This window comes from Neopsephotus bourkii, unplaced genomic scaffold (assembly GCF_033783945.1).
Source record: "Neopsephotus bourkii isolate Nb327-2 ecotype Australia unplaced genomic scaffold, CSIRO-AGI_Nbou_v1 NB_196, whole genome shotgun sequence".
Classification (NCBI taxonomy): Eukaryota; Metazoa; Chordata; class Aves; order Psittaciformes; family Psittacidae; genus Neopsephotus; species Neopsephotus bourkii.
Window position 1 is genome coordinate 11,642,660 of NW_026900709.1, and position 27,551 is coordinate 11,670,210.

Genomic DNA, 27,551 nt, shown 5'->3' on the forward strand with positions numbered 1-27,551 from the left:
TGTAGTAATAAAAAAAGGTAAAAAAAATACAAGTGTATGTAGTTAGTCCTCTTGCTGAAGTCAGAACCAGGAGATGTATGTATATAAAATAAAAATAACTGATAAAATTTAAAGCTCGTTTTCAAATGCTGTCTTTGAATGTTGGTTGAAAATCTGTTATGGACATGCATTGTTATTATTACCTTGCTTTGGAATTAGACCTAATTTTTTAGTGTGAAATACCAGTCTTCTGTTTTTCTTCACTGACTTGAAATTAAGACTCGGAAGCAATATAGCAGGATATCATCATCTCTGCAAGGGCAATGGAGAAAAAGCCTTTTGGAGTATCTAAGCTGATGAGTTAGTGTTTGAATGGTAATTATTTTAATCTTTAATTTTGAGAATAGGGAAGTATAGTTACATTTTTTCATACTCTTAAATCTCTGAATTTGTATGTTGACCAGAAAATACTCAATGGCTGCTTTGTCTTTCCATGTATTCGTATATTGCCTCACACAATACTGTGATACTCTCTGGAGTTTAACACAAAATTTCACTGTAGCTATTCTAAAGGATTCTTACAGCTTTGTCACTGAGCATGTCTGTGGAACTTTCTCACTGTATGCTGTGTTCATGGCATAATCTGGTTTTGCTGCATGTGAAAATGCAGCCTTCTTCCATTTGCGTGTACATGTCTCTCCATTTGTGATAGTATTGTGTAACTCGTGGGGAATTTTTTTTTATTATTATTTTACTGAGTTAACAATACCCTGTAAGGAAAAGTAGCCTATTACCAGCTTGCCAAATTACTTGAGGACTAACATAATATTATAGGTGACATTGTGCTTATTCTCATCCTTCTTCCAAGTAGCCTATAACTTATGAGACCTCATTGTGAGTAGTGTGGGATGTGAGAAAAGAGCCATTGACTCTTTCATATATTTGCATTTAATACTAATTGAAAAGCCTTAGAATAGTTCCTAGGACAGGGTTGGAAAAAAAATGTATATTCATGGGAACACATAAAGCAGAAACACCTGTGCAGGTTGAAGAAAGTTTTCTCCAAGTATAACACTGCTCAAATGTTACAGGTAACTGTTAACTCTGTAGACCACTACAGAGCACAAAATATTTGCCCAACTGGTAAATTGAACTGTAAGCCCCACTGTGGGAAATTGCTTTGCTGTGCTCCAAACAGCAGTTATCTTAGTAATTGTACCTGAATTCTTTTGTGTCTAATAGACAGTTGATGTCCTTCTTACCATGACAGAATTATTTTATTGCAGTACTATCAATTGTAAAAATTTCAGGTAAGATGTCTCCGTGTAGTTCAAGATAGGCTGAGCATGATTTTTAATTGATGTTGCGAGAGGGCTGGTTTTTGAGTTGAGAATGTGCATAACACCCCACATTTCACATTCTAAACTGGCACTCACAACAAGGAGCTTATCAGAGCAAATTGTCTAGTCCATCCCCTTCCTCACTCAAAACCTAATGACCCTTTATCATCATGGTTTAGATTGCTGGACACAGATGTGAGAAAATACAAGTAATCTACAGGTAACTACAGTAGCTGCACTGATGTTCTCAGAGAACTGACTGCTGGGAAGATAAAAAGCTTCCCACAGAGCCTGTGACTTTCCAGCAGCAAAGCACATCATGAGCTCATACATGAAGTCTTATTTGCTGAAGATTCACAATAAGATGCATTAGGACATTCAGCAGGGTCCCTTCTTAGATGAGCACAAGAATTCAGTGAGGTTGTTAGTTGATGCACTAGTGCATGGCTTCACACTAAAACTAGAAAGTCCAACAATACAAGTAATGTTTCTTTTTGAGAACATCACAAACTACAGCTGTAATATGATATTGATGTAATGTAGTTTGTGCCTTAACAGTAAATGATCTAATGTTGTCAGATTTTTTTGTTTGTTTGTATGTTTTCTTGTTATGGAAGGTTTTCAGGCAGGAAGCAAATAGTCTTCTTGGAGGAAAAAGCTCCTGGTTGTTGAAATACAGAGGTAGTAGTACATGCTAGATACGAAGGTCGAAGTAGAATCTTACATGAAAAGACTTGTGTATGATTAATCACCATCTTTTTTCTCAGCATTTTTTGTTGTAATCATGAAGTAGATGTAAAATTTCTGTATATGCTATTGAATACTTCTCCAAGGAATGGGAGGGAAATAAAATATTTTTCCGATAAATTTCATGTACCTCAAGGTTAAGAAGGCAATGATCTTGTTAACTGTTTTTTTTAATGTTTTTTGTAATTCAAGAAGCTGCTGTAATACAGTTTTTACTTTTAGTGATTCAGTAAGGTTGAAATGTATCTATTAAACCAGATGGGATTGATGAATGTGAATCAGTCTGCCTGCATTTTTATTCTCTTCTAAAGTAACTGAAGTATAAACACAGTTACTTAGTAGAAGAATAAATTTGGATGCTGAAATGCCTTTTGTTTCCTCTTTCCTTTCCTTTTTTTTTTTTTTAATCATCTGTATGTTTTGCATTTGTGAGGAGAGAGGTAACATGACATGAGAGGTACAGGTCCTCCAGAAATGAGGATTCACAGAGGGTGATGGTAATTATTAAGCAGGCAGTAAGCATTAGAGTGGGGCTCTTTACAGAAAATACTAATTCTGCAAAAAATCCAACCAGACCAAAGCTTCTGACCAGCCTCCTCCAACCCAGATAAAAAATAAATCCCACAAACATCCTCCGTTCTTCTGGTAGTGTGAATGAGAAAAACTTATGTCTCTTTCTATAATTTTAAGTCCTTCCAGCCTCTTTGATCACTCTCAAGGTTTCTGTGTTTTCTGTAACTGATCCTGGAGAGTTGCTCCATTGGGATTCAGTGCTGCTGTTGGTGCAAACCTTTGAGCAAGAGCAGGCAGGACTGGCTGTAAGGCAGTGGCTCTCAAGCTGAGAGCAGCAGCAGTCTCCTTAATTTTCTGCTCTATTGTTGATGGTCCATGAGAGGAAATACAAAACACTGTGAAAACTACATAGTTTGCTCTTCATCATGGCAACTTGCCTCTGTTCCAGTTTAATGCCCATTTTCCAGCTTATGCCAAACTAACTGGTAAGCAGACCCCTGTTTTGCTGAGCCCAATAGACACTTTCTAAGAAATTATGTTCAGTGATTGCACATACCTTTTGGTTCATGGTAAAGACATGCTGAAACATTTTCTCTTTCTCACTAGTAAATAGGACCTACAGGAAGAGAAATATTATCTTTTTATATTTTGACTTTTGATTGAGGAAAGCTAAAGAAGGTGTATACATATTTTAAGATGCCTTCCCCTTTTAATCTTGATATTAATTATAAAGAAATCTGTGTACAAATTGCAGAAAACGATTGGTATATGCTTTTTATGATACACTGTCTCATATTCTGTAGTGATTTTTAATTCCCAACTACAGTAGACATACAGAAAAGCAGAAAAAACGTTGGCTGTTACAAAGTTTTGTTTGAGCTTTTTAAACTGAGTGATTAGCAGAAATAATGACCCTGTCAGCCTTAATCACATTAAAATGTGGTTAACATCATTTAATTTTTTCCACTTAATATGCGAAAATTTCCAGTAGATTTGCAGTGAAGGCCATTGAAATTCCATTAGAACAAGAATAAAAATTTCAGGCATCATTTATTCAGAGAGGGAATAAAGGTCTCGACTGAAAACTGCTGAATCTTTCTATTAGGGAAACTATGAATCATTGCATTGAGCAGTACCTTCAGCTTCTATAGTACTGAAGCTGGGTTGATTCTGAATGAATGGAATGCATTTGTAGTGTGGTGCTTTCCTGAAAATTGACCTATATAAATTTTGCACAAATTCAGTAAGTGCTTTCTCCATAGAGGATTATTATGTAGTATTTTATAACTCCTGTAGATCTGGGAAAATACTTCTAGTTTAGGCATCTCATCACTCTGAAGTTTGAGACTGCATTATTTTCATTAAGACAGTAAATATTGACTCTCTTTCTGTTCTATATGTGATGTGCAGTTGTGTTTCCTTTGTGATAAATAGCAACATGAGCAGCTATGTCTAGAATATTAAGTCATATTAAATGCATTCTTGGTGAGTCATATTATAATGCATTCTTGGCATTTCTTGTTGCATGCTCCACAGGTATGTACCAGAACTACAGCATACAATAACTATATGAATGTGCTAGAGAAACTGTCAGCTGCATCTTTTTCCGAGAGAAGTTTCTCTTTCTACGAAAGATGTGTTTGTCTGATCTATTTATGTTCCCACTTTTTGTCCTTTGCCTGTATAAAGAAAAAATATCATCTAGTAAGTGGACACACTAGAAATACAATTTTATGTTCTGTGCTTTTCTAGACTCTAGCAAAGGACTTGTACTGAATATTTCTTTGAAACAGTTATTACACTATGTATCGGATAAGGTATAATACCTTTATTGAATTATTTTTGTCTCTGGTACTTAAGTAACTATACAGTGAATTAGTTTTTTTCATTTTTGGTTTTTATACTGCATTTTGTTTCTGAGCCTATTTCATTTCAGCCTGTTACATAATTACTTTGTTGTGTTTCTACTGGGAAGCATCAATAAAATGCATTAGATCTTTTGCACAACACAAATTTTAATATTGCAGTATTTGTATGATTTATTTTTTAAATAAAATGTAAGAAAATGCAATGGTAAATCTGTAATGTACTGCTAAATATTGTGAGATACACAGCAGCTAAAGAATTTTTCTTTGAAATAGCTGTTACTAAACTTAGGAAATGAGGAGACCTAACAGGAATTTGGAAGTGCCTCTGATCCAAATGTGTCTGGCTCTGTATGTTGAAGAACGAATGAAACTGAATAGGAAATGAGTGCCTGGCCAGGGCCAGATTATGTTAACCCTGCAAGTGTGATAAAAGCAAGTAGGAGTGTGGGAGTGACCAAAAGCCAAGGTAGGAGGGAGGTGTGAATTGAATCACAAGGTAGCAGGTTTGCATTTGGAATCATCTTGCTAAAAAGCTGTTGGACCAGCATGGAAAGCTTTGAAGACTGGAGAATGACTTGGGAAAAGAAACCAGACTGCGCAGAATGCAAAGAACTGTTGAATGGGATGGGAAAGTGGCCGTATTTTAGGAAGAAGGGTCAGAAGAGACTGTACTCACTAGATTTTTCTCCTTAACAAAACATGGCATGAAATGCAGAGGTACTATGTCTTTTTGTTTCTCTGCTCTTAGCAAGTATCTGTTACTTCTTAGAACACCTTACGTCTTCCCAGCTTCTTGTCTGTTAAAGAGCGGATACTCATTGTAGATCCATTAGCTGAAAGCTAGGTTTGTGTAATGGGTATGTATTTGAGTACATTCGGTTTAGAATTTGTTTATTGGTTGCTTTTTTCTTTTTTGTAAATCGGAAATTATGTACAGCTATATTAAGTATCTTAATGTTGTAATAAGAAACACTTTGAAGTCAGAAAATGTCAGAATGAAGGTTGACAATGCATTTCAGAATCTATGTCTTGCCCAAAGGATTGTCTACTCATGGCTGTACCACATGGCTCCCTCTCCTTTACAGCCAAACTTGTCTTGCTCCATGCAAAGTCCAGGGTAGCTCTTGAAGATGCAGTGTAGGGTTGGATAGAAAAGAATACTTCTGATGATGGGATTCCCTTCCTCTGGAGCAATTCTTGATACTGATGTGGAACTGGAGGAGGACAAGGGATGGGTTTATGTTAAAGGCATTTTACATGCCTGGAGATTTGGTGATTTTAGTTCTGTCTCTTTCAAATTTGTGTTTGTGATGCCCAGTAAGAAAATTCCATTAAAATTTTCATACCATTTTTAAGTAACCATGTTCTTAATTTTCTTCATTTGACCAATTCGGATATTGAAGTCCAGTGTTCCCATTAGTGCTATTTAAAAAATGTGTACCTTGCCTAAATTTGGAGTGACTTACTGCCAAGCTGTTGTACAAGTACTGTAGCTTTGCCCACGGGTGGTACTGGTACATGCTGTTATGGGCTACTTTTTACCTTTATTTCATTGATTACATTTTATTTTGGAAGAGCCAAACTCACGGAGTTTTCAAAAAATTTGAGTTCTGAAGTCTAGTTTTTCAAGAGTTTGAGTCTTGTTTCCTTACAATGGTGATTCCCCGCTTGCATGCATCCTTTAAAAAGCACTGAGTGGTGAACTAAACAGCAGGTAGCATATTTCGTGTCTTGGGAGGACTTTTTACATAATGGTCAATCTACCAGTCTGTTGCTGCTGGTTAGCTGGCTAGCTCGAGCCAAACAGAATATATGGTGTTTGAGTTCTTCATGCTTTTTGCCAGTGGAGGCATTGGTTTTTATAAAACATGTAGGAACTTGATTTGTATGAATTTGCGACCTCTTTGTCCCCCTTTTGCATTTCTGTATAGCCTTTATGTCCTTCTGAATTCACAAAGTGTAGTGCTTCCTCGTAACTATATGGTAATCCCTAAATTACTGTAATCCCTTGTCTGCATTCAGTACAGAGCCAGTTATTGTTGGTAGCTACACAGCATAATGACTTTCATAAATAAATTAATTATTTTCTTTTTAACAGTAGCTGATTGGTTTGTACTAGGAGGCTGTTCACAGCACCTTGCTGCTGCCTTGGCTTGAAAATAGTCTGCTTATTTCCAGCCTGTGTTTTTCCACGGGTGTCTTATTTCATTGGTGGTTCTAGCAGCTTTGTCCTGTAGATTAAATGGTATATTATCTGATTGGTGTTTACCTCCAGTACTTATTTAAAGCAGGCATTATCAATTTTCTCTCCATATCTGTCATTTACATGAGGTTCTCATTCCTCTGATAATCTTAGACCTGTTCTGAATTTAGCTGACCGCAGCTGCACATAGTATTCCACATGCTTTAAGAATACCTTATATGCAGATGTATTGCATTCTATTAAATTAAGGGAGGCATTTCCAGTAGTATCTGTAGTTTACATTTGTCTTTTCCTTGGTGCATTGTCTTGGTGTCTTACAGTTGCCCTGAAGAATACTAACCCATAGCGATCTCTGTCACTTCCAATTGGTTGTAATGATGGTGATTTTCCTTGAGGAAGATGTCTTCTGCTCTTGCATTGAACGTAAACTTTGCATGCAAGTAATACTTGTGTAAGGGTCACTTATCTAAACAAGATCAGTTGTAAGTTTGATCCTTGTGAAACTTGATTAGTGATCTCTTTAAATACCAGTTCGTTCTCCTGTTATTCCCTCATATTCTGTCACGTTCTACATGCATTTCTCAGTACGCGGTCTGTACAAATCCACTTCCCCCTCTTCTCTAGCTGAATAAGTAATTTGACACAGTACACTATCTTCTCCTGCATAGAAAGTCATATATCAATGAGAGAATAAATTTATCAAGCCATGCTTTATTTTTTCCTTTAAACCAAATTATTTGTGTTTACCAAAGTTACTTTATGTGACCATTTCTTCTTTGATGGTGTCATTGCTCAAACAAAGTAAAACTAAAATGGTACTGTATCTGTTGATTAAATGAGTCTTTGGTGGAGGAATGGATAGACTACCTTGTCTCAGAATAACTGCCCACTATGATTTGTTAGTATTTTTCCTTTGGCTGGGTCTGCTTTTAACCATATATTACTTACTAGGGCTCTTGCCTGTTGAGCAGACCTTTTCCAAACTTCATTCTATGGCACTTCTAAAATAGAAGAAGAATCCATTTGAGCATTAATATAGGAATGGAGCTTTTCACTGGTTACTGAAACTTTGCTTACAATTCATGTGCTAGAAGAGTGTGAGTGCTTTAAGCAAATAAAGTGTTTCTAATGGTAAGAAAACATCTGGATGTAACTTGAGTAATTCACATTTTCGCTATTGCTTTGGGTGTATGTATTGTTTGAGTCTTCTGTTGCATGATTGGGTGAAATGTTTTTGACTGCTGTTTTGGGTAGAAAGGATGAATATACAGAAAGTATAAAGGTTGTTAGAAGTCTAGATTTTTTTTCTCTTTTTTTACTTGGGAGATAATTAATGTTTTAAGTTAATTTTTTATGACAATGCATATTTATGTCTTAGTTTTTTTCTTTTTCAGAGTAACTGTAGATCAGACCACATCCTTTATAGCATATACTGTACATATTTGAACTACTTTGAAAAGTGAAATGATGTGATGTTTAGCTAGAGAGAAATGTCAAAAACAATGCATTTATATGATATGAAAGATTTGCAAGTGTAAGCTAGCAATTGATAGTAATATTATAATTAGCTCTTTATACAGCCTGTTTTTTATTCATGAACATTTTCATTTATGTTGACAACTATCATGTATGCCACCACACATGCAGCCTGTTCTTTACTCAGAAGACACTGAACATGAATTAGTAAGTTTTGGGGCTTACATTCTGACTTTCTATTGAAAGATGGTTTCTAGTCCAAGTCATAAAAACTAAAGTAGATTGCATTTTAGCTTTGTATTTTTGATCCCATTGTTGTTAGCGCTAGGGTTTGTAAGGGTAAAACATACCATGGAGCACTTCAAGGTGGAACTTCTTTTTAGTCAAATGATTTTTTAGTTACTAAAATTCCTGGGGCCATTGAGAATATCATAATTACATAATGTATAAGAAAATGAAGATTAGTTAGGTAAACCAGTAGTTTTATAATAAACCAAGTACTCTTATTCTGTGGGTGAGTGTGTACAAAACTTTTATTTGCAAACACAAAACTAAAACTTATTTCTGACAAATTTACTATGTCATTCCATTTCAGCTGTAAAAATCTTTGAATCTAACAGATCCTTTACAGTTTGTCAGATAAATTGAACGCAATTTCAGACCCTGATCCAGATACTTATTCCTGCTTCTGAAAAAAACCCCCCGAAGTGTTCCCTTGGGACAAATGTGTTTTAGTAGATGATTCAGATACAGTTGGTTTTTGTTTGGTTTTCTTTTATTTCACCATAGTTAACAGACTGTGTCTGTAGAATTGAACATTTTTGTGACAGCTTTTCACATTAGTGAAGTGCATTTCATACAAGGCATCTCTGCACACTGTGAAAATCTCTAACTCATTTAGTGTTTTTCTTGGACATGTACACGTTCATATGACAGTACAGAGTATGCTGTTGTATTTGTTAGCATTTTGGGGAAGAGTATCAGCAGGAAGTAAGACTGAGGCACACCACATAATTTTATTAATTTAAGATGCTTTAAGAAAAGTGAGAGCAGAAGCACTAATTTAAGTGGACTCCCCACAGAAGAGCCTCCTGCTTCATTAACTATAGGGAGCAGAGCAAGATTAGGTGTCTAAATCAGGTGTATAAATCTAAACCATTCAACTAAATAACTCTTTCATTGTTATACTGAGAGCTTGGATGATAGTCTTTCTCTGGATAAATATCAAAGTTAATTTCTAATTTATTGAGTAGCATATTCCAGCCTAATAGCAAGTTTGGTCTTTGCCTCATTAAAATCCCTGTAATTTAGCCCAGTATCAACAGCTTCTTTGATTCTTATTATTAGTCTTATTAAAGTAGTTTCTTAAAATGTCACTCATAGTCTCGTGTCATCACAAAATGTTAGTACTTGGTAATGATCCATGGGGCAGGGGAAATAAACAGTGGTTATTATTTTAAATCTAATGCCGTTATTGCAGTAATATTTGACTCTTGCAGTTTTAATACTTACATAGATTTTAACAACTGATAGAGGGAGGAAGAGCAGTCGTGAAGTCTGAGGTCTGGAGAGGCTCCGCAATTAAGGTCACATAGACTAATTCTGGAGAAGCAAGAGAAGTGTCTCCAATCATGTGTGAGCAGGAGAGGATGTTTCATTAAGAGAACTGGGGAAGACTATTCTGACCCAGTTTGCTTAGGTTTCATTAAGTTGTTCTGTGACACTGGCAAAAGCCAAAGTAAACACATGTTGTAGTCTGCATTTGTGTTACTCATTGCAGGATTTTTAGTTAGCACTAGTAGAATATATTCCAAATTACTCTTTATAGTGTCTTATTTCAAGTGTTAGTACATAGTTATTTCATTCCACAAGTGATTTACATTGATCGTATTTTTTGCAGGGAGTATGGCCTTGTATTTGCTTGTGTACGCACAGTACATAGAAGAATCAAAGAATATAAATTTTAAATGGTGTTGTCCACTGTGCATTTAATGTAAAGTTTCTCATATTAAGGCATCGCTTTTTAAAAAATCAAATATTCTGTGTATGCATGGTTTATTATTTTTTTATTACATATTTGAGACTTTGCTATAATAGCACTGATGCTAATTGTCCCACTTCTTTTGTTCAGGATCCTTAAGAATACAGTTTTCCATATGATATAGGATACCCTGTTAAGAGGCAAAAGTTAAAAATCTCATGCCATAATGTAAATCTGACTATGGAATGAGGATTCTTCCTGCAGTAGTATCTCAATAATAATAATTTTGCACATAAGACTTGTGATTGAGATTTGTTCCTTCTGCTGTATTTTATGAATGAGCATTTGTTAAATTATTTTGGTTTATATAACCTTGCAAAACACTGCATTTTATAAATGATAGCAGAAAGAACAAGATGTGACCATCTCAAGGCTTCTTTTTGTCGGAAGTGTAAGTGCTGCAAGGGGAACCTGTTATGCCTGTAACTGTGGAATGTAATGTGCACAATTTGTTGCAGTCTGCATTGTTACACAGTTTCATCAGTAGTTCAGTCTTGACTGTGTTTGATCCTTGCTGACAGCAACAGCCATGGCTTTTTTAGGTCTCTCTTTTTTTGACTTAAGGCAGAATTAATTTTCGCAATTGGCAGACCAGGGAGGACTGGAGACTGTAAGCCTTTCACATACTAGCAGGTGCTACAGCAACAGTGTAGTACCATTTTCATTATTGTTTAAGTCATAATTGGTTTTGATCACTGTCATGGGGACCATAGTTTGGGTAAAGGGATGCTACTGAAGTCTTGAAAATTAGGTCAGAAACAAATGTTTTAAAAATGGACTTCAAGATCTTTCTTCTTCATAAATGATGCTTCTTACAAATGTTTAAAATAGGGTTACCATGACTGACCTTTTGTTAGATGGTATTTGCTATATAATTTGTTAAAAAAATCTTTTCTTACTGGAGCTGTGTATCGATAAGCAGAAAAACTCAATCTGGATTAGTTTGCCTCTTTCTCTCTGTGTTTCTGCCATCTTCATATTTTTGAATTCAACTTGGTTGTAGGTCATCAACTTGATTTTTCTTTTATGAATGCTTAATTTCTCTTAGTTATAGAAGTATTTTGTCCATTAACTACTGTCTGTATTTGATTTACAGGTAATATCATGTTCGGGGGTTTTATTTCTTTCACAGTTCCAACATTGCAAACCCAAATAGCTAAATGAGTTTCATATCAGTTAAGCCAAATCTTTATCTGAAGTATGTTCAAAAAGTAGTCAGTAATATAAAGTTGTAAGTCAAGTATAGTGTCGTTAAGTGTGTTTGTCGTACCATTAAACAGCACATATCTCCAGGTAGCTTTCTAGACTAGAAAAACTGAGAACTGTATCATACTACCATATTATCTTAGACAATTTTCTTAGACAATTTCTTAGCAGACTTACATCTGGAGGGTATGAAGTGCTTTCATATGGATTTTTGGAATATTGCCTTGATTTATTTTTTTTTTCCCTGTCACCTATATTGTTTTCTGCCTATTTTCAAGTGATCTCATAAAGGACAATTTTTGCTCAGGAGTCATGCCACATACAAGTATTCTCCAGTAATAAACACCAAAATTCCTGATTGAGCTTGGCTTCCTGGCATTGCAGGTTTTTTGGGTGGTAGGCTAATTTAAAGCACTCCTGTTCTTAACAGTCTTCCACCTGCTCCTGCAGCACCCTTCCTTCAGTTACATTGGCATAACCACTTGTAAGGATACATGGGAAAGTGAATCAGGCCACCTTAAAAGAAGGATGAAAAGGGGAGATATGACAGAAATACTCCTTCCCAAAACTGCTCTTTGCCAGATTATTTCTGTTGGTGAACAGCTTGAATATGCCTGCAGGAAGTGCTGGTCGCTGCTGCGTATGAGGTTGGTAGCAGAAAAGTAAGTGTAATATCTGGATGGATAAGGAATGGGATGAGAAGCTCATGTCCGGATTATGAAAATACTTAGAATCTGGGATACAATATGAACATGATACAATATGAATATGAAGTAGGTGCAATACTGATCACGCCATCTAACAAATAATGTTGCAGAATTACGGGGGATTTAAGATAATGGCCATCATGAAGGTCAAGGCCCTAGAAAAACTTGCTTTGACACACATGAGGCAGAGAGCCTAGGATTACTTACATTTCAAAGGAGAATGTTAAAGAAAATTATAAACCCATCTATAATAAATGACAAATGACAATGTTGATCAGGAACTTCTATTCTTCTTTTGATAAGTTATCAGTTGAAATTGTAATGAAGTTAAGAAGTGTGAACTCCAGATCTGGTAGAATTAAATACTTTATACACTATTCTGTTGTAAGATTCCTGAGATCATGAGGTGTGTCACAAGTCCCTGAAAATGTTGTGTGTCATGGTTTAAGCCCAGCTGCCAACTCAGAACCATGCAGCCGCTCGCTTACTCCCCCCTCCTTTCCTCCCCCCTCTCCCAGAGGGATGGGGAGGAGAATGAAAAGAATGTAACTCCCATGGGTTGAGATAAGAACAGTTTAGTAACTAAGGTATAACATAAATCACTACTGCTGCCACCAGTAATAATAATTATAAGGGAAATAACAAGGGAAGAGAACACAACCTCTCGCTACTCCCCGACCAGTACCCAGCCTGACCTGAGCAGTGATAGAGCCCTTCCGGGTAACTGCCCCCCAGTATATAATCTGGGCATGACGTGCTGTGGTATGGAATACCCCTTTGGCTAGTTTGTGTCAGGTGTCCTGTCTCTGCATCCTCCCGGGTTCCCTTCCTCCCTGGCAGAGCATGAGATTCAGAAAGTCCTTGCTCAGGCTAAACATCACTGAGCAGTAACTAAAAACATCGGTGTTATCAGTGCTGTTCCCAGGCTGAAAGTCAAAAGCACAGCACTGCACCAGCTACTAAGAAAGAGAAAAACGACTGCTACTGCTGAACCCAGGACACTGTGTAAAGAATTTTAAGGACTATATGTTTCGAGGCTCAAGTAAATATTGTGCTGGGAGCTGAGGGCATCTAATGCATGAGATGAGGTTCTTCACATTGTTCTTTTGTAAGGTTCATCTGAATGCAGTGACTGAATACTGAGGGGACACAGACATTGGACTCTAGGAAGGTATTGAAGAACTTAACACATTTAGGGTACAAAGGATAAATGAAGTTCTGAGTTCCTAAAACTTTGGTTCTGAGGGGGCTGAGAGAAGGCTTCTGACCAGGGAGCAGCCTAGCATGTGGAGGCAGTAGTTTTGTTCTGAAATGTTACTAGAAAGTATTTGCAGGTGAGGGGTGGATGTTAGGAAAGAGCCAATCTTGAGGATTCCTGCATTCTTCCTGGCCATCTGGGAACAGGGAATAAAAAAATAAGCTTGTTAATGTCACTGATGATTTGAGATGGGATTGCCTTGGTCAGTAAAAGGTATTCCCAAACCACCTGTACATTTGTTGTCTTCATAAGCAGCAAACTGTTATGGTGGGGAAGCAAGTACCTTTGTATTCTTTAATGTTTTCCTGTGTAGTCTTCCTTTCTGTTTGTGTAGTGCAAGAAGAAAGGGATACCCTAAAAAAGGCAGGTAGCAATAAAGAGAGTGTCTTAATCTGTTAGAGTAATACCTGTGCTTTCTGTTTCCTGTTCTTAAGTTCTGACACTGATATTTTTTGGGTATACTTTGGTTTCATAATTTTTACCATTCCGTTCTTCCTTGATTATATAAATTTGGAATTAGTGAGGGTGTGAATGTTTCTTATTTATATGAAACTACGTATTCATATATATGTATACAGCACTGAGGACAGTGTGATCTGATCTTTGTGGAGTCTGTGCATGCCAACAGAACAGAAGGGAAAGACCTGTGTCATGCAGTATTGGTGCTTAGGTAAATTAAATCTTCCTCTTCCATCCCACCAAATCAACTAAATCTAATGGTATTCATAGTAGAATGTTTTGGGACATGGCAAAACCCAGTAATTACTGTCTAATTCATCATCATTTTAGATAACTTGTGAATAATGGGTGAGGCTTCAAAAGACAAAGCCACAAAGAGGAAAGAGGAAACAAAACATTTTGAAGTTGATGAATTTTCCTTTAATTTCAAGAAAAGTATTGGAACAATTCAACTGTTTTTAATCACCTAGAAGCAGCCCAGTTGTCTTCACAAATTTGTTTTGGCTGCATATTACTTGTCTAGATTGTCAGATGACTGTAATATTTTGTGATAAATTTAATGGTCTTGCATGTAGTGAAAAAATGTGCTTTACTACATATTGGTATTTTTAGTAAGCCTTTAAAGGTTTCAGTGCCTTACAACAATCTCATAAACAAGAAAGAAAAATCGGCTAGATGGAAACTACTGGCAGTTGAGTGTGCAAGACTGGTTAGAAGATAATACACAGAGCATAGTTATCAATGATTTACTTTCCAAATGGAAGAATATCTCATTATGAGATCTGAAGAAGCGGCTTCTAGTTGAATACTGTTATGTATTTCCATTAATGAGCTGGATGATGAGCATTCTTGTTAAATCTGTAGATGACCCCAAAAACTAGGTGATGTCCAGGTACGTATAGAACAAAATTGAAATTTAAGAGCATCTCAAGAAATGGAAAAAATCATTAGGGAAAAAAAGAGCTAGGGTGCAACTTCTAAGAAGGATTTTATGTAGAAATAATAAACTATGCAAATACAGTATTACAAATAGCAAGTGTAGCAGGGTCATACAGTAAGTTATAAACTGAACATGAGATAATTTTGCTGTCACCAAAAAAAAAGGCAAATAGTATATTGAGTTTTATGAACAGGATAATCACATGAAAAATGTGTGAGTTAATTCTCTATTTTTAATGCTTCAAAGACATTGATTGCTTCCAGGAACTTTTAGACCAATTGGAGAGATTCTAGAAAAAGGTTCAAAGTTTGGAAGTAATACTTGGCTTACAAGGAAAGCTCAAAATAAAAAAAAAACCCAAAACCTCATGTTTTAAGTATGTAAAATGCTGCTGTATAGAAATAGGGAGTGTGTGTTCCCAGACCAATGCATTTAAATTAAAATAAAGGTGGCTTAGGCTATGCATATGGAAAACTTCTCAATAGTGGGGAACAAAGCACTAAACAGATTGTATTTGGAAGGTTTGAGAAATCCAGGATTGCCCAAAAATGCCATCAGGAAGAGCCTGTTGGAATTGCTAGGTCCTCTTGTTCTCACTCCTATCTGTAGGTCTTTTTTTTTTTAGTCTTTTGTACATTTTGATCACTTAGCTTGATCTTATTATCTGCATTTGTTTCTTTCCTTCTTTCACTGCTGCCTGGTATTCTCTTCTCCCCTGCCATGTTGGTTTGTTTCTGCTGGTTTCCACTCATAGTTAGGTGTAGAACAGAAAAACAGTTGTTTCCTTTCCATGAGCTAGATGGTTTTGGTTTGGTTTTTTTTGTCTTGCTTGTACAAAAGCATCCTCTCTCAAGAGTCACCTTTCTTCTCAGGGGTCAGTTTTTCAGATCATCTTGTCTTGCAGGTGTCCACTGAGCTTATGTCCTCTCTGCAGTTTCTCTCTTCCATCGCTACTTCTGATTTCCATCTGAACTCTGTCTCTGCTCCCAGCTGGATCTCTCATGTGAAACTCTGTCAAATATCAATTTGTAGTTAATGTACATTCTGCAACTTTCATACCTCTTTATTTCAGTTGTCCGCAGGTTTTTGTTTCTTCTGCCTCTGGAACAATCCCCATTTTAAAGTGAAGGCATTCCCTTCTGCACAACCTTTGCTTATTGACTTTCTTAGTGAGTGCCCTCATTTTCAAACCTTTCTTCAAGGTCTGTTCTACATCCTGATTAAAGTATCAGGAGCTAACTCTGGTAGTTGTCCTGGTCCTTCGCACTTGAAGTCATTGACTTCTTCCATTTACTTTTTCCTTGTCAGGCTGATGCAGAGTTAAAAATTGTAATGCCCTGAAATGATAGCTTTGTCAAATTTTGGAATCTAGTAGTGGCAAGAAAACATCTTGGTCATCATAGCTTTTTTGAGTTAGCAGTAGATATGCTGACATTTGTCTTTCCTTATGTCCTCATGAGCCAACAGTAACAGTGTTAGGTGCAAGTGAGCACCTTAATTTCTCTTGGCTATTTTCCTTGGTTATAATTTTGAGTGCTGCATGCAAGTTGTTCACATCTGGTTTTGTCTCTGTCTTACCCTTGTGTCAAGTTTTTACGCAGTTGTCTTTTTGAGTTTTCAGTTCAGTTTTTACTTTAGATTTCATTTTTGCCATCTCAGAATGAATGATTGTCTTACTGTTTCTTGGGTATATATACATATATATATATTTTCTTTTAAGAAGGGTATTTTGTCAATTTTTTGGCAAATAGAATAAAATTTCAGTTCAGGAACCCTCTGTTGTTACTGTTGACACACTCTTCTCCACAGAGCCACCTGGAGGAAAGAACCAAGCCACCCTGATAGGGGAAGGCTGTTGGATGTCCAGAAGTGCTCCAAGAGATCCCTCGCTATTATTACTGAGCAGTATTAGAATAAGCCTTTCTTCTTTTTGCTTTATGTTTTATAAACAATTTAATTTTAACTCTCCTAATAATGTCAGTCTTAGAAACCTGATGAAGAAAGAGGATATTTTAACTTGTTTTTAGCGTGTACACTGTTTTCAGATAGTTCCCAGTTTACTTGCACTATTAGTTGATTGATTATTAGCCAAGCATTTTTGCTTTGGAGAAAATGTCATTTAGAAATATGTCATTATTTATATTTGAGTATTTACTTTTTTGTTTGTTTTCTTTATTTTGATGACCATTAGGGGAATTCCTTGGTACTTTTTAGTAATTCCTGTGACACTGAAAGTCAGAAAAGTGAAAGACACAGGCAGAGAACCTGTCTGTACAGAGTGGGATGCAGTACCTTATTTTTTTAGTGAGGCTGTAGCAGGTCTGATGTCAGTCACTTCAGAGACCTTTAGACCTCAGTGCTCATTTATTGCTAAAATGTACCAGCTCTGCTCCTGCATTATGAAGATCATCTGTCAACACTTTGAGATATTCTCCTTTGTTATTAAGCTTGTGATGCTCTACACTGTCAGGTTTTTTGCCAATTATAGTTAAGGTACAATGGTGTATTCACTGGATCAAAGTCTCACACTGGCGGTAGAGGAATGATTTGTAAGTCTTTATTCATCTGAATCGTACAATAGAATACCTGAGGAATGCAAATAATCCCTCTAAGGACTCAATAGAAAAGCTGTTAAAATGACAGTCTAAGACTATTATTATTCTGAATTGGTGTTTTAGCCAAAGTAATTATTTCTTATCTTGTTGTTCCACAATAGTTCTTAGTTTGTGAGTTAGGATGACCATATTTACCAAACAGAATTTGAATCCAAATTTTGACATTACCTCTATGCTGATTTCACTTTTCAAATTCGTGTGTTTCATTCTCTTTTCACTTGGTACGTTACTTAATGAGTCCAGAGACTGATGTTAGATACTTTCTTTTAAAAATACAAATAAAAAATGATGCATGCACAGATGTTGAAGTACACTTACGAATAGCAGATCCATTTCTAGATACATTTTCTGTAAAAGGTTCATGCTTTTAAGCTCTGAACTTTGATGTCCCATTTGTTAGCCAAAATCAATTAGTTAACTACAAGTGCTGAGTTTAGAAGTGCTGTTAGTGTCACATGTCACATTCGGAAACGCACCTTAATTGTGATTTTTTTTAGTTCAGATGTTTCTGAAGGCAATAGTGTTTCAGTATCGGTCCTGGATACCAGACTATATTTTCACTGGGTGAGGGCAGGACAAAAAGATTAGTATAATGAGGATTGAAAACCACTGATGGGGTATTTACATAAGTAAATGATAGAAGACCAGCCTTATATAACAGACGTGTGAAAACTGTTGAGTGAACTTTTATATTCTTTGTCCCATCTAAAACCCTACTCAGTGGGCCATGCACTTAATCTCATAATAGCTCTGATCCCCTGCTATTTTCTTTGACAAATGTGTGTTGATGAACTTGTGGTTCAGTTCATTTTTTCCTGAAGTGACATTTGCATTGGTTATTTAAAGGTTTGCAGGCCACAGTTTCAAAGCACTTTAGTATAATAGCAGTTAAAACCTTAGTCTAAATCTTGGAGATTAGCAGGAATAAGAAAAAGAACTCAGCAAGCATAAAATCCTGCGCTGTATGGTGGGTGCTTCAGGTCTGAAGCATCTACAGCACCCAAAGTACTGTATTTTGTACTTCAGTTCTTAGTGTACAGGGAGTATTCCCATGCCTCTTGTGTTTTCTTGCTGAGCATACATGCTTGTCATTCTTGCCATTCACACCTGTTCAGAAATAGTGCCCTATAAATAACATTGAACTCCTTACAGGTAATTTATGAATGTCTCAAATTTAAAGTAAATAGTACTTGCAGTCAGGAATGTGATGCCTGTGTTTAAAGATTGTTTAAACATCAGCTATTGCTGCAAAAATTTTCTTGATTCTAATAGGATATTGAACATTGAAAAACTTAACACCATACATCTGTAGCTCTAAATTTGTAGTTTCATTCAACTAAAAAAAGTATTAGCTGTACAGCAAACTATTACTGATGCTGCCAATTATTGAAGATGAAAAGAAATTGGAAATGTTATTCCTTATTTAAAAGAATAATAATAGTATGATATCTAGAAGCTTTGCCCTGGGGAGAGTAGAAAAGTGGGAGAAACAAGTAGAAACACAGCTCTGTATCCATTAGCTATGGTATTCTCCAAGATCAATAGCCAGAAAAGGCAGGGTGCAGCTTGCTCTCTAGGAGTTTATAAAGTCTGGTGTTCTTTTCTGTCTGCTACTGTCAGCTGCCCTAGCCACTGAGATGCTTAGCCTGGGGGGGGAGGAAGTCAGAAGGAAAATTGAAGACACCCCAGCTTTACTGCATTTGATAAATATCACTCTTGGAAGTCTCAGAAACATGTACATCCACAGATCTACAAAGTTTTATTCAGTTAACATTTTAGATTGCAAGTATTTAACCTCTACCAAAAACCTGGTTATGTCTCAAATTATGCCCGTTTCTGATAGATTAAATGCCAAACAGAAACCAAGAAACAGTGAAATGTTAATGGAGTACACCTGAAGCAATTGCTGCCTGTTAATGCCTTGACCTTGGAAAGCAATACACAAAAAGATGGCATCATAAATCCGTGCAATTCTTATGAATATGTATGTGCTACTTGATAATAATGAATGTGGTACAGCCATGCATGTACTACAAGATAATGTTGTGCCCTTTGTTGTCTACAGGTTGATAAAAATTAAAGAGTGGGTGGACAAGCACGACCCGGGAGCTTTGGTCATTCCTTTTAGTGGGGCCTTGGAACTCAAGTTGCAAGATATGAGTGCTGAGGAGAAACAGAAGTATCTCGAAGAGAACATGACACAAAGGTTAATTAGCATTCATTTTCCCTACACTTTATTATCAACTATTTCCTTGCAGTAATTTAATTGCTTGCGCTGATAGAATAATAAATGACAGAGTAATTACCATTATAAAGAGAGAATCTTCTCCTTTCTTTACCATGAGACAGAGTGAAAAGATTTATTTTAAATTAAGTTTTTAACTGTCATCTGTCATCTCTGTACAGTGTTTTAATTATAACATAGGTATTAGTTATGTATATTTTTGAGAAGGAATGATCACCAAAACTGTTTCGTCATCCATGGGGAAATAGGGACGGTGGAGAAAATTTTGCCATAATTTTTCTGAAGAACTATAATAAATTGTTTCAATATTGAATTTCAGTCAAACAGTTATGCTGTCATGACCTGGAGTCCTGAAAATTGCATGAAACCAAAAGTGCTGCCGGGTAGTGGTTTAAATTTATCCCGTATTTCTGTAGTGTGCATAATAAACAACTCAAAATAAATACCATCTTCATGATTCTGCAGTAAAAAAGTAGTTTTTCTGAAGAGAGTTCAAAGAAAAAAAGCTACTGCGATTATAGCTGTGTTTAAAAGTAGACCCAGTGTCTTCAAAATATTTGATGTCTTTCCATGTAAATTGATTACTTGGGGCATTTAGCTGTTTTATGCGTATATGTTGAATGAATTGGATTCTTTTTTTTCTTCTCAGTGCTTTAGCAAAGATCATTAAGGCTGGATATGCAGCACTCCAACTAGAATACTTTTTCACTGCAGGCCCAGATGAAGTGCGTGCATGGACCATCAGGGTAAGATTCATACTTATTCATCAGCTATATCCAGTTCCACACTATTGAATTCAGATTGATATCACTGACTTTGAAGTTTGTCATGGTGGCGGTTAGCTAGTCATTACAGATGAGTTTTTTGTCCAGGATAACTTTAATTATTTGTGAGCTGCTGAACAGTGAAAGTGGAGCTGCATTGATTGAGGCAGGTAACAATTGATTCTGCCTATTACATAGTCTGAATTTCTTCATCCTGTAGAATCTGTCTACCCTCCTCCTGTGGTCAGAGATAAGACGTACCAGTATTGTGCTTGCTTAATCTGTGTGACTGGGTTTGTCTGCAGTGAAATTGATGTTGCTTTTCATTTTGTATTCACTAAGTTTGTTTGGGTTGCGGATGGTTCATTCCTCCTTTGCTTTGCTCGGATTACATTTTCAGCAATAAAAGCAATATAACATCATTATATTCCTCATGGATACACACTTGGGTTCAAAAGCCTAAAATCAGTGTGCAGTAATTCAGGTCTTTTACTGACTTTAATATTTAGACCTAGTTTATTTTGGTAGTTTTATATATTTATCCAGGAACTTAGGTAATGCCTAAAATGTATATAATGTATTTTAAATATTGATGTAGAGTGATTATAGCCATAGAGATTGACTAATTTATTCCCAGAGGACAGTAAGAGCTGAGCTGTAGTGGTTTGCCTTTGAATGTAAATTGTTATAACATAAGGATTAGTACTGAAAAATATTTTGAAATGCACATAGTGACAAAATCTATCTTAAAAATTACAGAAGTGTCAACTTTTGGAGGTGCAGATCTGTTCACTGAGCTTTTATTTTTTGCATCAGTGTATTTAGTGCTGTGCAGTGAATTTCAGTGCTGTATTTAATTTCATTCAATGGAATTAATTTGTTTTCATTAACATAATTTCCAGTAAATTTATATTTTTATTAATACTGCTACAGATGTTTATGTATATGTTTTAGCATGTTAAACTTATTTTCCTAAAAGCATGTTGGTTTTTTTTTTGCCTTTTCATCTCATCTTTTACATGACTGCTAGCTGAAGTCCCTGCAATAGCTACAGAATAATATAAAAGCAGAAGTTCTGTTGTTCTGATTCTTGCCATAGTTTTTAAAAGCACATTCTGAAACTCCACTGTATTCAGTAGGAGAAATGCTTGCTCTTTATTAGAAAATCTGAAAGCTGGTTTATCTTAAGACTGATTGTAAGTATCTTTGATTTAATGTGCAAAGATATTTAGTCAGGTAAGCATCAGTGAGTAGCCATATTAACCCAATACATCTTTTATTGTAAAAACTGTGCTTTACAGTGTCAGACTCCTTAGCACTTTAACATGCTTTATTAAGCAGCCTTTAGGTCACCATTATTTCTCAAATTTCTCTCCATGGTTGTATGTGCACAGAATGTATGTCCCTGTAATTTAAAGCGTGCAGTGATAATGCATTCTCCTCTATTGCATAAACTTAAATTGTCTTAGAATAGTTGCCAGTGATTTTTAATTTTTTGTGATCTGGTTCTTGAAATTTTGCTAGGAACAGTCATTTTGTTCTATATTAGCCTTACTAAAATTATTCTGAAATAAAAATAAGCTGACATGTAGGGCTTGAGATCCATAAATCATTTTTGATTACAAATGCGGTTTGCCAATGAATGTTATCATTTAATTGAAATTATTTGGATGTCAGTAAAAGACTTGAGTAATTCATATTTTTAAGTTATTTAAAAATCTTTATTTTCCTCACTTTCTGTGTGGAGAGGTAGGGATCGAAGTGAATCTCACAGCAAAACACAATCATAGCTTCTAAAATCAATACTGCTGTTGATACCTATTAGGAAAAACAAAGCTGTCCTTCTTTAATACCAGTTGGTTTATCTGAGACGAAGGCACCTATCTGTATATTCCAATATAGAGAATGACCTAGCTGTATGCGTGACGTTTTTACTGATAGGAAACAAAGTTTCGGCAGATCCTGAAAGCCTATCAAAAAGGAGAAACCTCTTTCCTGCAATCAGTCTTCTTAAATGCAATTAATTTTCTTCTGGTCTTTCCTATGACAGAAAGGGACGAAGGCTCCTCAGGCAGCAGGGAAGATTCACACAGATTTTGAAAAGGGATTCATTATGGCTGAAGTAATGAAATATGAAGATTTTAAAGAAGGGGGTTCAGAAGCTGCTGTCAAGGTGAGCTCCCCATTTTTTCTTCTCCCTTCCTCCATATGTGCCATTTTTCCATTTCAAGTCTGTTTTTCACTGGGAAGAAGTTCTTGATGCTAGGTGAATTTCAGCAGCCCCTCTAGCAATAGGCCAAAATCTGTTTTCATCTTCTGCTTAAGAAAGGATTCAGATGCTCCAGCTTACTGAACAGGAATGCAGGTATTCCAGTATTCAAGATATGACAGTTTATGGACCTAAATATCAACAATAAGACCAAATGCCATGTTATTTTCCTTCCTCTGTTTACAGGTTAGTATTTATAATCTAATAAGGTTTAAAATAAACTTGGTTTTGAAAAGTCAAAATTTTAACCTGAGATAGCAGATTTTCAAATCACCTCTAAAAACGAAATGCAAGAAACAGAAAATCTCTTTCTTCAGATAATGTGTCATCTTGTTTGGGTTTGCAGTGAAAGTATTGTAAATGTCAGGTTCAAATGGTTAATACAATCTTATATTATAAAAATATACCTTCCCCCCCCCCGGGTTAGTGGATTGCACTCCTAGGCTCTGGTAGGCATAATTAGAATCTTTACATTTACCCTTTCAGTATTTAATTCAATTGCTTTTTGATGTCTTACTCAAAAATGCTGTGCCTTGCATGGATTGTTCAGGGTGCCAGTAATAGTTGTGTGTAGTCCACAAAAATATATTGCAGTAGGTGAAGTTTCCTAACTATCATCTACTGAATAGGCAGTGCAGACATTTAATGAAAAACTTTTTTCTTCAGCTCAGGCTTCTTTGTAGCGACACTTCTATTAAGAAGAATTTTATCTGCTTTCTCAACACTAGAGGGCAGAGACTGATTGGGTGCCCAGAGTTGTGCCCTTACAGCTGACAAATTACATCTGATTTGAAGTTACTAAATATGAAATGAACTTGTACATGGCAGATAAATGCTATAAGAAAAACTGTTCTTCTCTGCATTGCTATCACATTATTTCCACTGTCTTTAAGCAGAGAAGCTTGCCTTTATTTAATGCACATTTGATTTCTCATTTAACAGTTTTGGTATCATAAGATTCGTATTTTATAAAATTGCAATTACAAAGCACATTAGTTTGATTTAATCAGTTGCAGTATTTGAAGGTTTCAACACACTATAATGTGTTAAAGAATGTAAAAGATCCAGCTTTATTGTTTGCTATTTGATAGCTTGAAAGGTATGCAAAACTATGATTTCAAATTCAGCTTATTCTCAGTGGTATCACTAAGGAAGATCATACTGAGCAGCGGGACTTTAATAGGTTTGTTTGAACCCCAGGAAGTGAGGGGAAAAAAATCCCAGTATAATTGGTTCATTGCAGCATGTGAACTGCCTTATGAAAAGGGAAGTAGAGTTGTAGTTGTAAAGTGAAACCACAGCTATAAATATATCTAATATTCTGCAGTCAGAGACCACTTTACGTAACCAAGGTTCGAATTCTGCCAGCAACAGTTTTTGATGCTCAAATCCGAGTGTTTTCCCTGAGAAGCTGTATCAGTTAATACCTATTAAAATAATCTGTATTTTGCATGTATATTTTGTTGCTTTTCATAATGTGAGATTCTAAACATCAAGCTTCCGTGTTCAAATTATATTTAATGGTTAATATTTTATTGTTTTGAAGTATCTGCAAAGGAAGCACATTTGCATTTGTTACTCAGTTTTTAAATCAATGTTAGAAAAAAACCTTGCCCTTAGAAAAATGTGTTCTATCACGCTAGTTTTCTCTAATTTGCATTTAATACAATGTTTCATGCCATACACAATACTAATTACTTTTATATTGCTGGTAAATTTGAAAATTAAATTTGGGAGCTTTCAGGAGTCAACCGAAATAACAGTGGTAATGGCAGTGGCTTGCTTTGTATGTTATCAAGTTGATCGATTTTTAAGTTTGATTTTGTGTGTGTTTAACACCAGTACAGCATAACTAATTTAATGCCAGTGCTGTGAACTATACACTGAATAGCTCTGTGTGGGCTTTGTAGTCTACAGGGATATCACATTATTAGCAATCATATCTGCTTAGGCAAAGCTGGCTTCTACAGATGGCTGCTTTCAAGTGCAAATGAACTGGTTAGACGTGTCTTGTTTAATACATACTCAAGATTCACAAATGGGTATTGATTTTTTCAACCAGTGTTTCTGATAGCAATGGAAATGGATTAAATGGTCTCCAGAGAATTTAAAGGAACCCTGTCACTTTTAATTAACTGTAAACTGGTAACAGAAATACATAAACTTGCATTGGTGTGTCAAAATGTATTTAATTAAAGAAGTCCCTGCCACTTTGACCGCATGCAATAGTGTGCTAAAAAAATGCACATTGTTACTTTGTGAAGTTCAGTTTTTCCTACGTGTATTTCCAAGTAGTAAGTGTATTTGGCTGTAAAATGTCTCTGTACCTGTGCCTGCAGCTTACGCTTGCTGATGGTCTTTACAGCACTGTTTTATTAGTGTTTATGCCATCAATTAGTCTAATTACTCTTGACTTTGAGCATTATTAGGATCTTCAAAGGAACGAACTAGTAAGTCTACTTGGAAGTAAAGCTTTCATAGTCTGAACAGATTTCGGGGGGGAGGGAATATAAAACCACTTTCAATGTACTGTTTATTATTCACCGATAGTGTCGTATCAGATAAGGTCAATTACTGTTGCACTGCGTATTTATTGTCAAGGCTGTTTTAGCTGCAGTTTTCTGTAGGCTGGCATCACTGGTGACGACATTTAAATAAGGAATGACAGCAACAAGGTTATCGAGCCTCCAAATTTCTAGACAGCAATATGGAGAAATACATTGCTTTACAGAGCAGGTTTTGTGAAAGAAAGGTGTCTAAGTTAACTATGTACCATTAATCTGATCTGTTCTGCTGCAACTAAGGTCATTAGTTAACAGCTTTCCTGTAATGGGATCTTAGCATGCCACCACTGTGATAGTGTCATTGAGAATAATGGCACAGTGAGGTCTTGCATGGAAGCACTTTCTCCTGCAAGAGCAAACTTCAAAACAGGAATCATTACTGAACTAAAGCAGAAGCTCTCAACTTTTCCATATTGTAGATCACTTTTCAAGATAAATGCTTCTGCAGACCACCTCCTGCCCAGTCTGTCAGTCCTGATGCTACAGCTTCTCTGTAGCCTCTCTAAATACTAGGTTTAATTACGATGAGATAGAGACAGAAAAATATAATAATAAATTCTAATGCAGAGAGTACTGATAGTTAATGGATTCCTTGCCTGTCTTCTGCCCTCAAATACAGCATTTTCATAACGAATTTCCTTTTCATGTCTTTGGTCTATATGCCTTCTCCTGTATCCCGGTTTCGCAGCTTATCTGCTCTTATATCTGTTCTTCTGAAGGAAATTTCTTCTAAAGGAAATCTCTGACAGAAAAACTGAGCCTGTATTTTGTGCCTTTCATTATCTGGGCACAAGCAGACAAGAGCCCCACTTGAAGCACAAAACATGTATGGTTGTGACTCTTGCGTAGCGTTCCCATCTTTCACTTTGACAGCGCTCACTTGTCCAGGGGCTCAGAAGTGGTTCATAGCCAGTTTGACAGCCATGTAGCCATGATGCAGACTGCTGCTGATCGCCCTTTCCAACAAAACTGTCTTAGATTCCTGCTGCCAGTGTTTGCCATCTGCAGGTTTTTTTAGATGAAGAAAAAGCCTGAAAGCTTGGGGATAAGGGGGGGGAGGCGGGGGGGGGAAGAAAAGAGTTTTTAGTGTCCTTTATCTTAAGACTTGACAGGGTTTACACATTTACCACTATATATTGCAGATGGTATTTAAGCATCACCGATTAAGTAGGGGTTAAATTATTTTGTATCTATTTTATATGTATATGAAAGCAAATTATGTCAAACCGAGACGTATTGTGGCTGTCAAAATCTGAAGCTGAAGTAGTACCATTTCTGTGCCAAAATATATTTAAATAATTACAATTTGAAAATGGTATAAAATAGCTAATGAAATAACCCATTTTCCTTTTGTCTGTTCTATTTACAGGCTGCTGGAAAATACAGACAACAAGGCAGAAATTACATAGTGGAAGATGGAGATATTATCTTCTTTAAATTTAATACACCTCAACAACCCAAGAAGAAATGAAAATCAGATGTTGTTCATTGCTCGGAAACAAACTGTGTTGCTTCAAAAAGCATATACATTTTTATTTAGGATGGAATATCTGGAAACAAAAAGACACAGTTTCTACCTAGGGAACCTCCCCTCCCCCCAGTGAAATTACCCTTGTTTGTTTTGAATTAAAATATGGCACCTCCAGCGAACATGCAAGTTCACTAAATGTGAACAGCTTTGCATTTCAAACGATTAAGACCCTACTCCAAATTGTAGAAGCTTTTCAGGAACCATATTACTCTCATGATACTTCATTAATCTCCATCATGTATGCCAAGCCTGACACGTTTGACAGTGAGGACAATGTGGCTTGCTCCTTTTTGAATCTACAGATAATGCATGTTTTACAGTACTCCAGATGTCTACACTCAATAAAACATTTGACAAAACCAGCCTTGGTGTGTTTGGGGATGTCTGTATTGACTGACTGTGGTGTGCTGAATGCGATACGGCACCTGGTGGATGCTGATTACAGAATTTTAAGACGTGTATGATACAGTAACTGGCAGTGTGGGGCAGCTGCAATTGTGTCTCAGAAGTGAGTCTTTCATGGGAATCACAAGATTAGGATGCCAGTGATTTGTCTCCAAAAAGTTAATGAATTTGTAGATGGACATTCACTGAAAGATGATAGCAACGATAATAAGAATGATGCAGCGTAAATGATTTTCACTGGAGAGAGGAAATATATGTAGAAGCAGCATTTTATCCTTGAGACTGAAGCTCTTTTGTTCAAATCATTTTGGAAAAGTATTTAACTCTTGCTTTGAAATTATTAAATTGTGGAGGCTGGAGCGGCAGTGCCTGATGCTGTGTGTTCTCCTCTCAGGTCTGGTTTTCAGGCCAGTGTGGGGTG

At 36.2% G+C, this 27,551-nt stretch overlaps 1 protein-coding gene across 2 annotated transcripts in view; it reads left to right on the forward strand.

The window, feature by feature from the left end:
- The window catches only part of OLA1 (Obg like ATPase 1), a 136,654-nt gene extending 109,567 nt beyond the window's left edge, over positions 1–27,087 (forward strand). For both annotated transcript variants that reach the window (XM_061380246.1, XM_061380257.1), the window contains exons 8-11: positions 19,418–19,558; positions 20,247–20,343; positions 22,412–22,534; positions 26,564–27,087. In XM_061380246.1, the coding sequence (XP_061236230.1) occupies positions 19,418–19,558; positions 20,247–20,343; positions 22,412–22,534; positions 26,564–26,665 (463 nt within the window). In that variant the 3' untranslated portion in view covers positions 26,666–27,087. The remainder of the gene's footprint in view (positions 1–19,417; positions 19,559–20,246; positions 20,344–22,411; positions 22,535–26,563) is intronic.
- Positions 27,088–27,551: the final 464 nt, after the last annotated feature.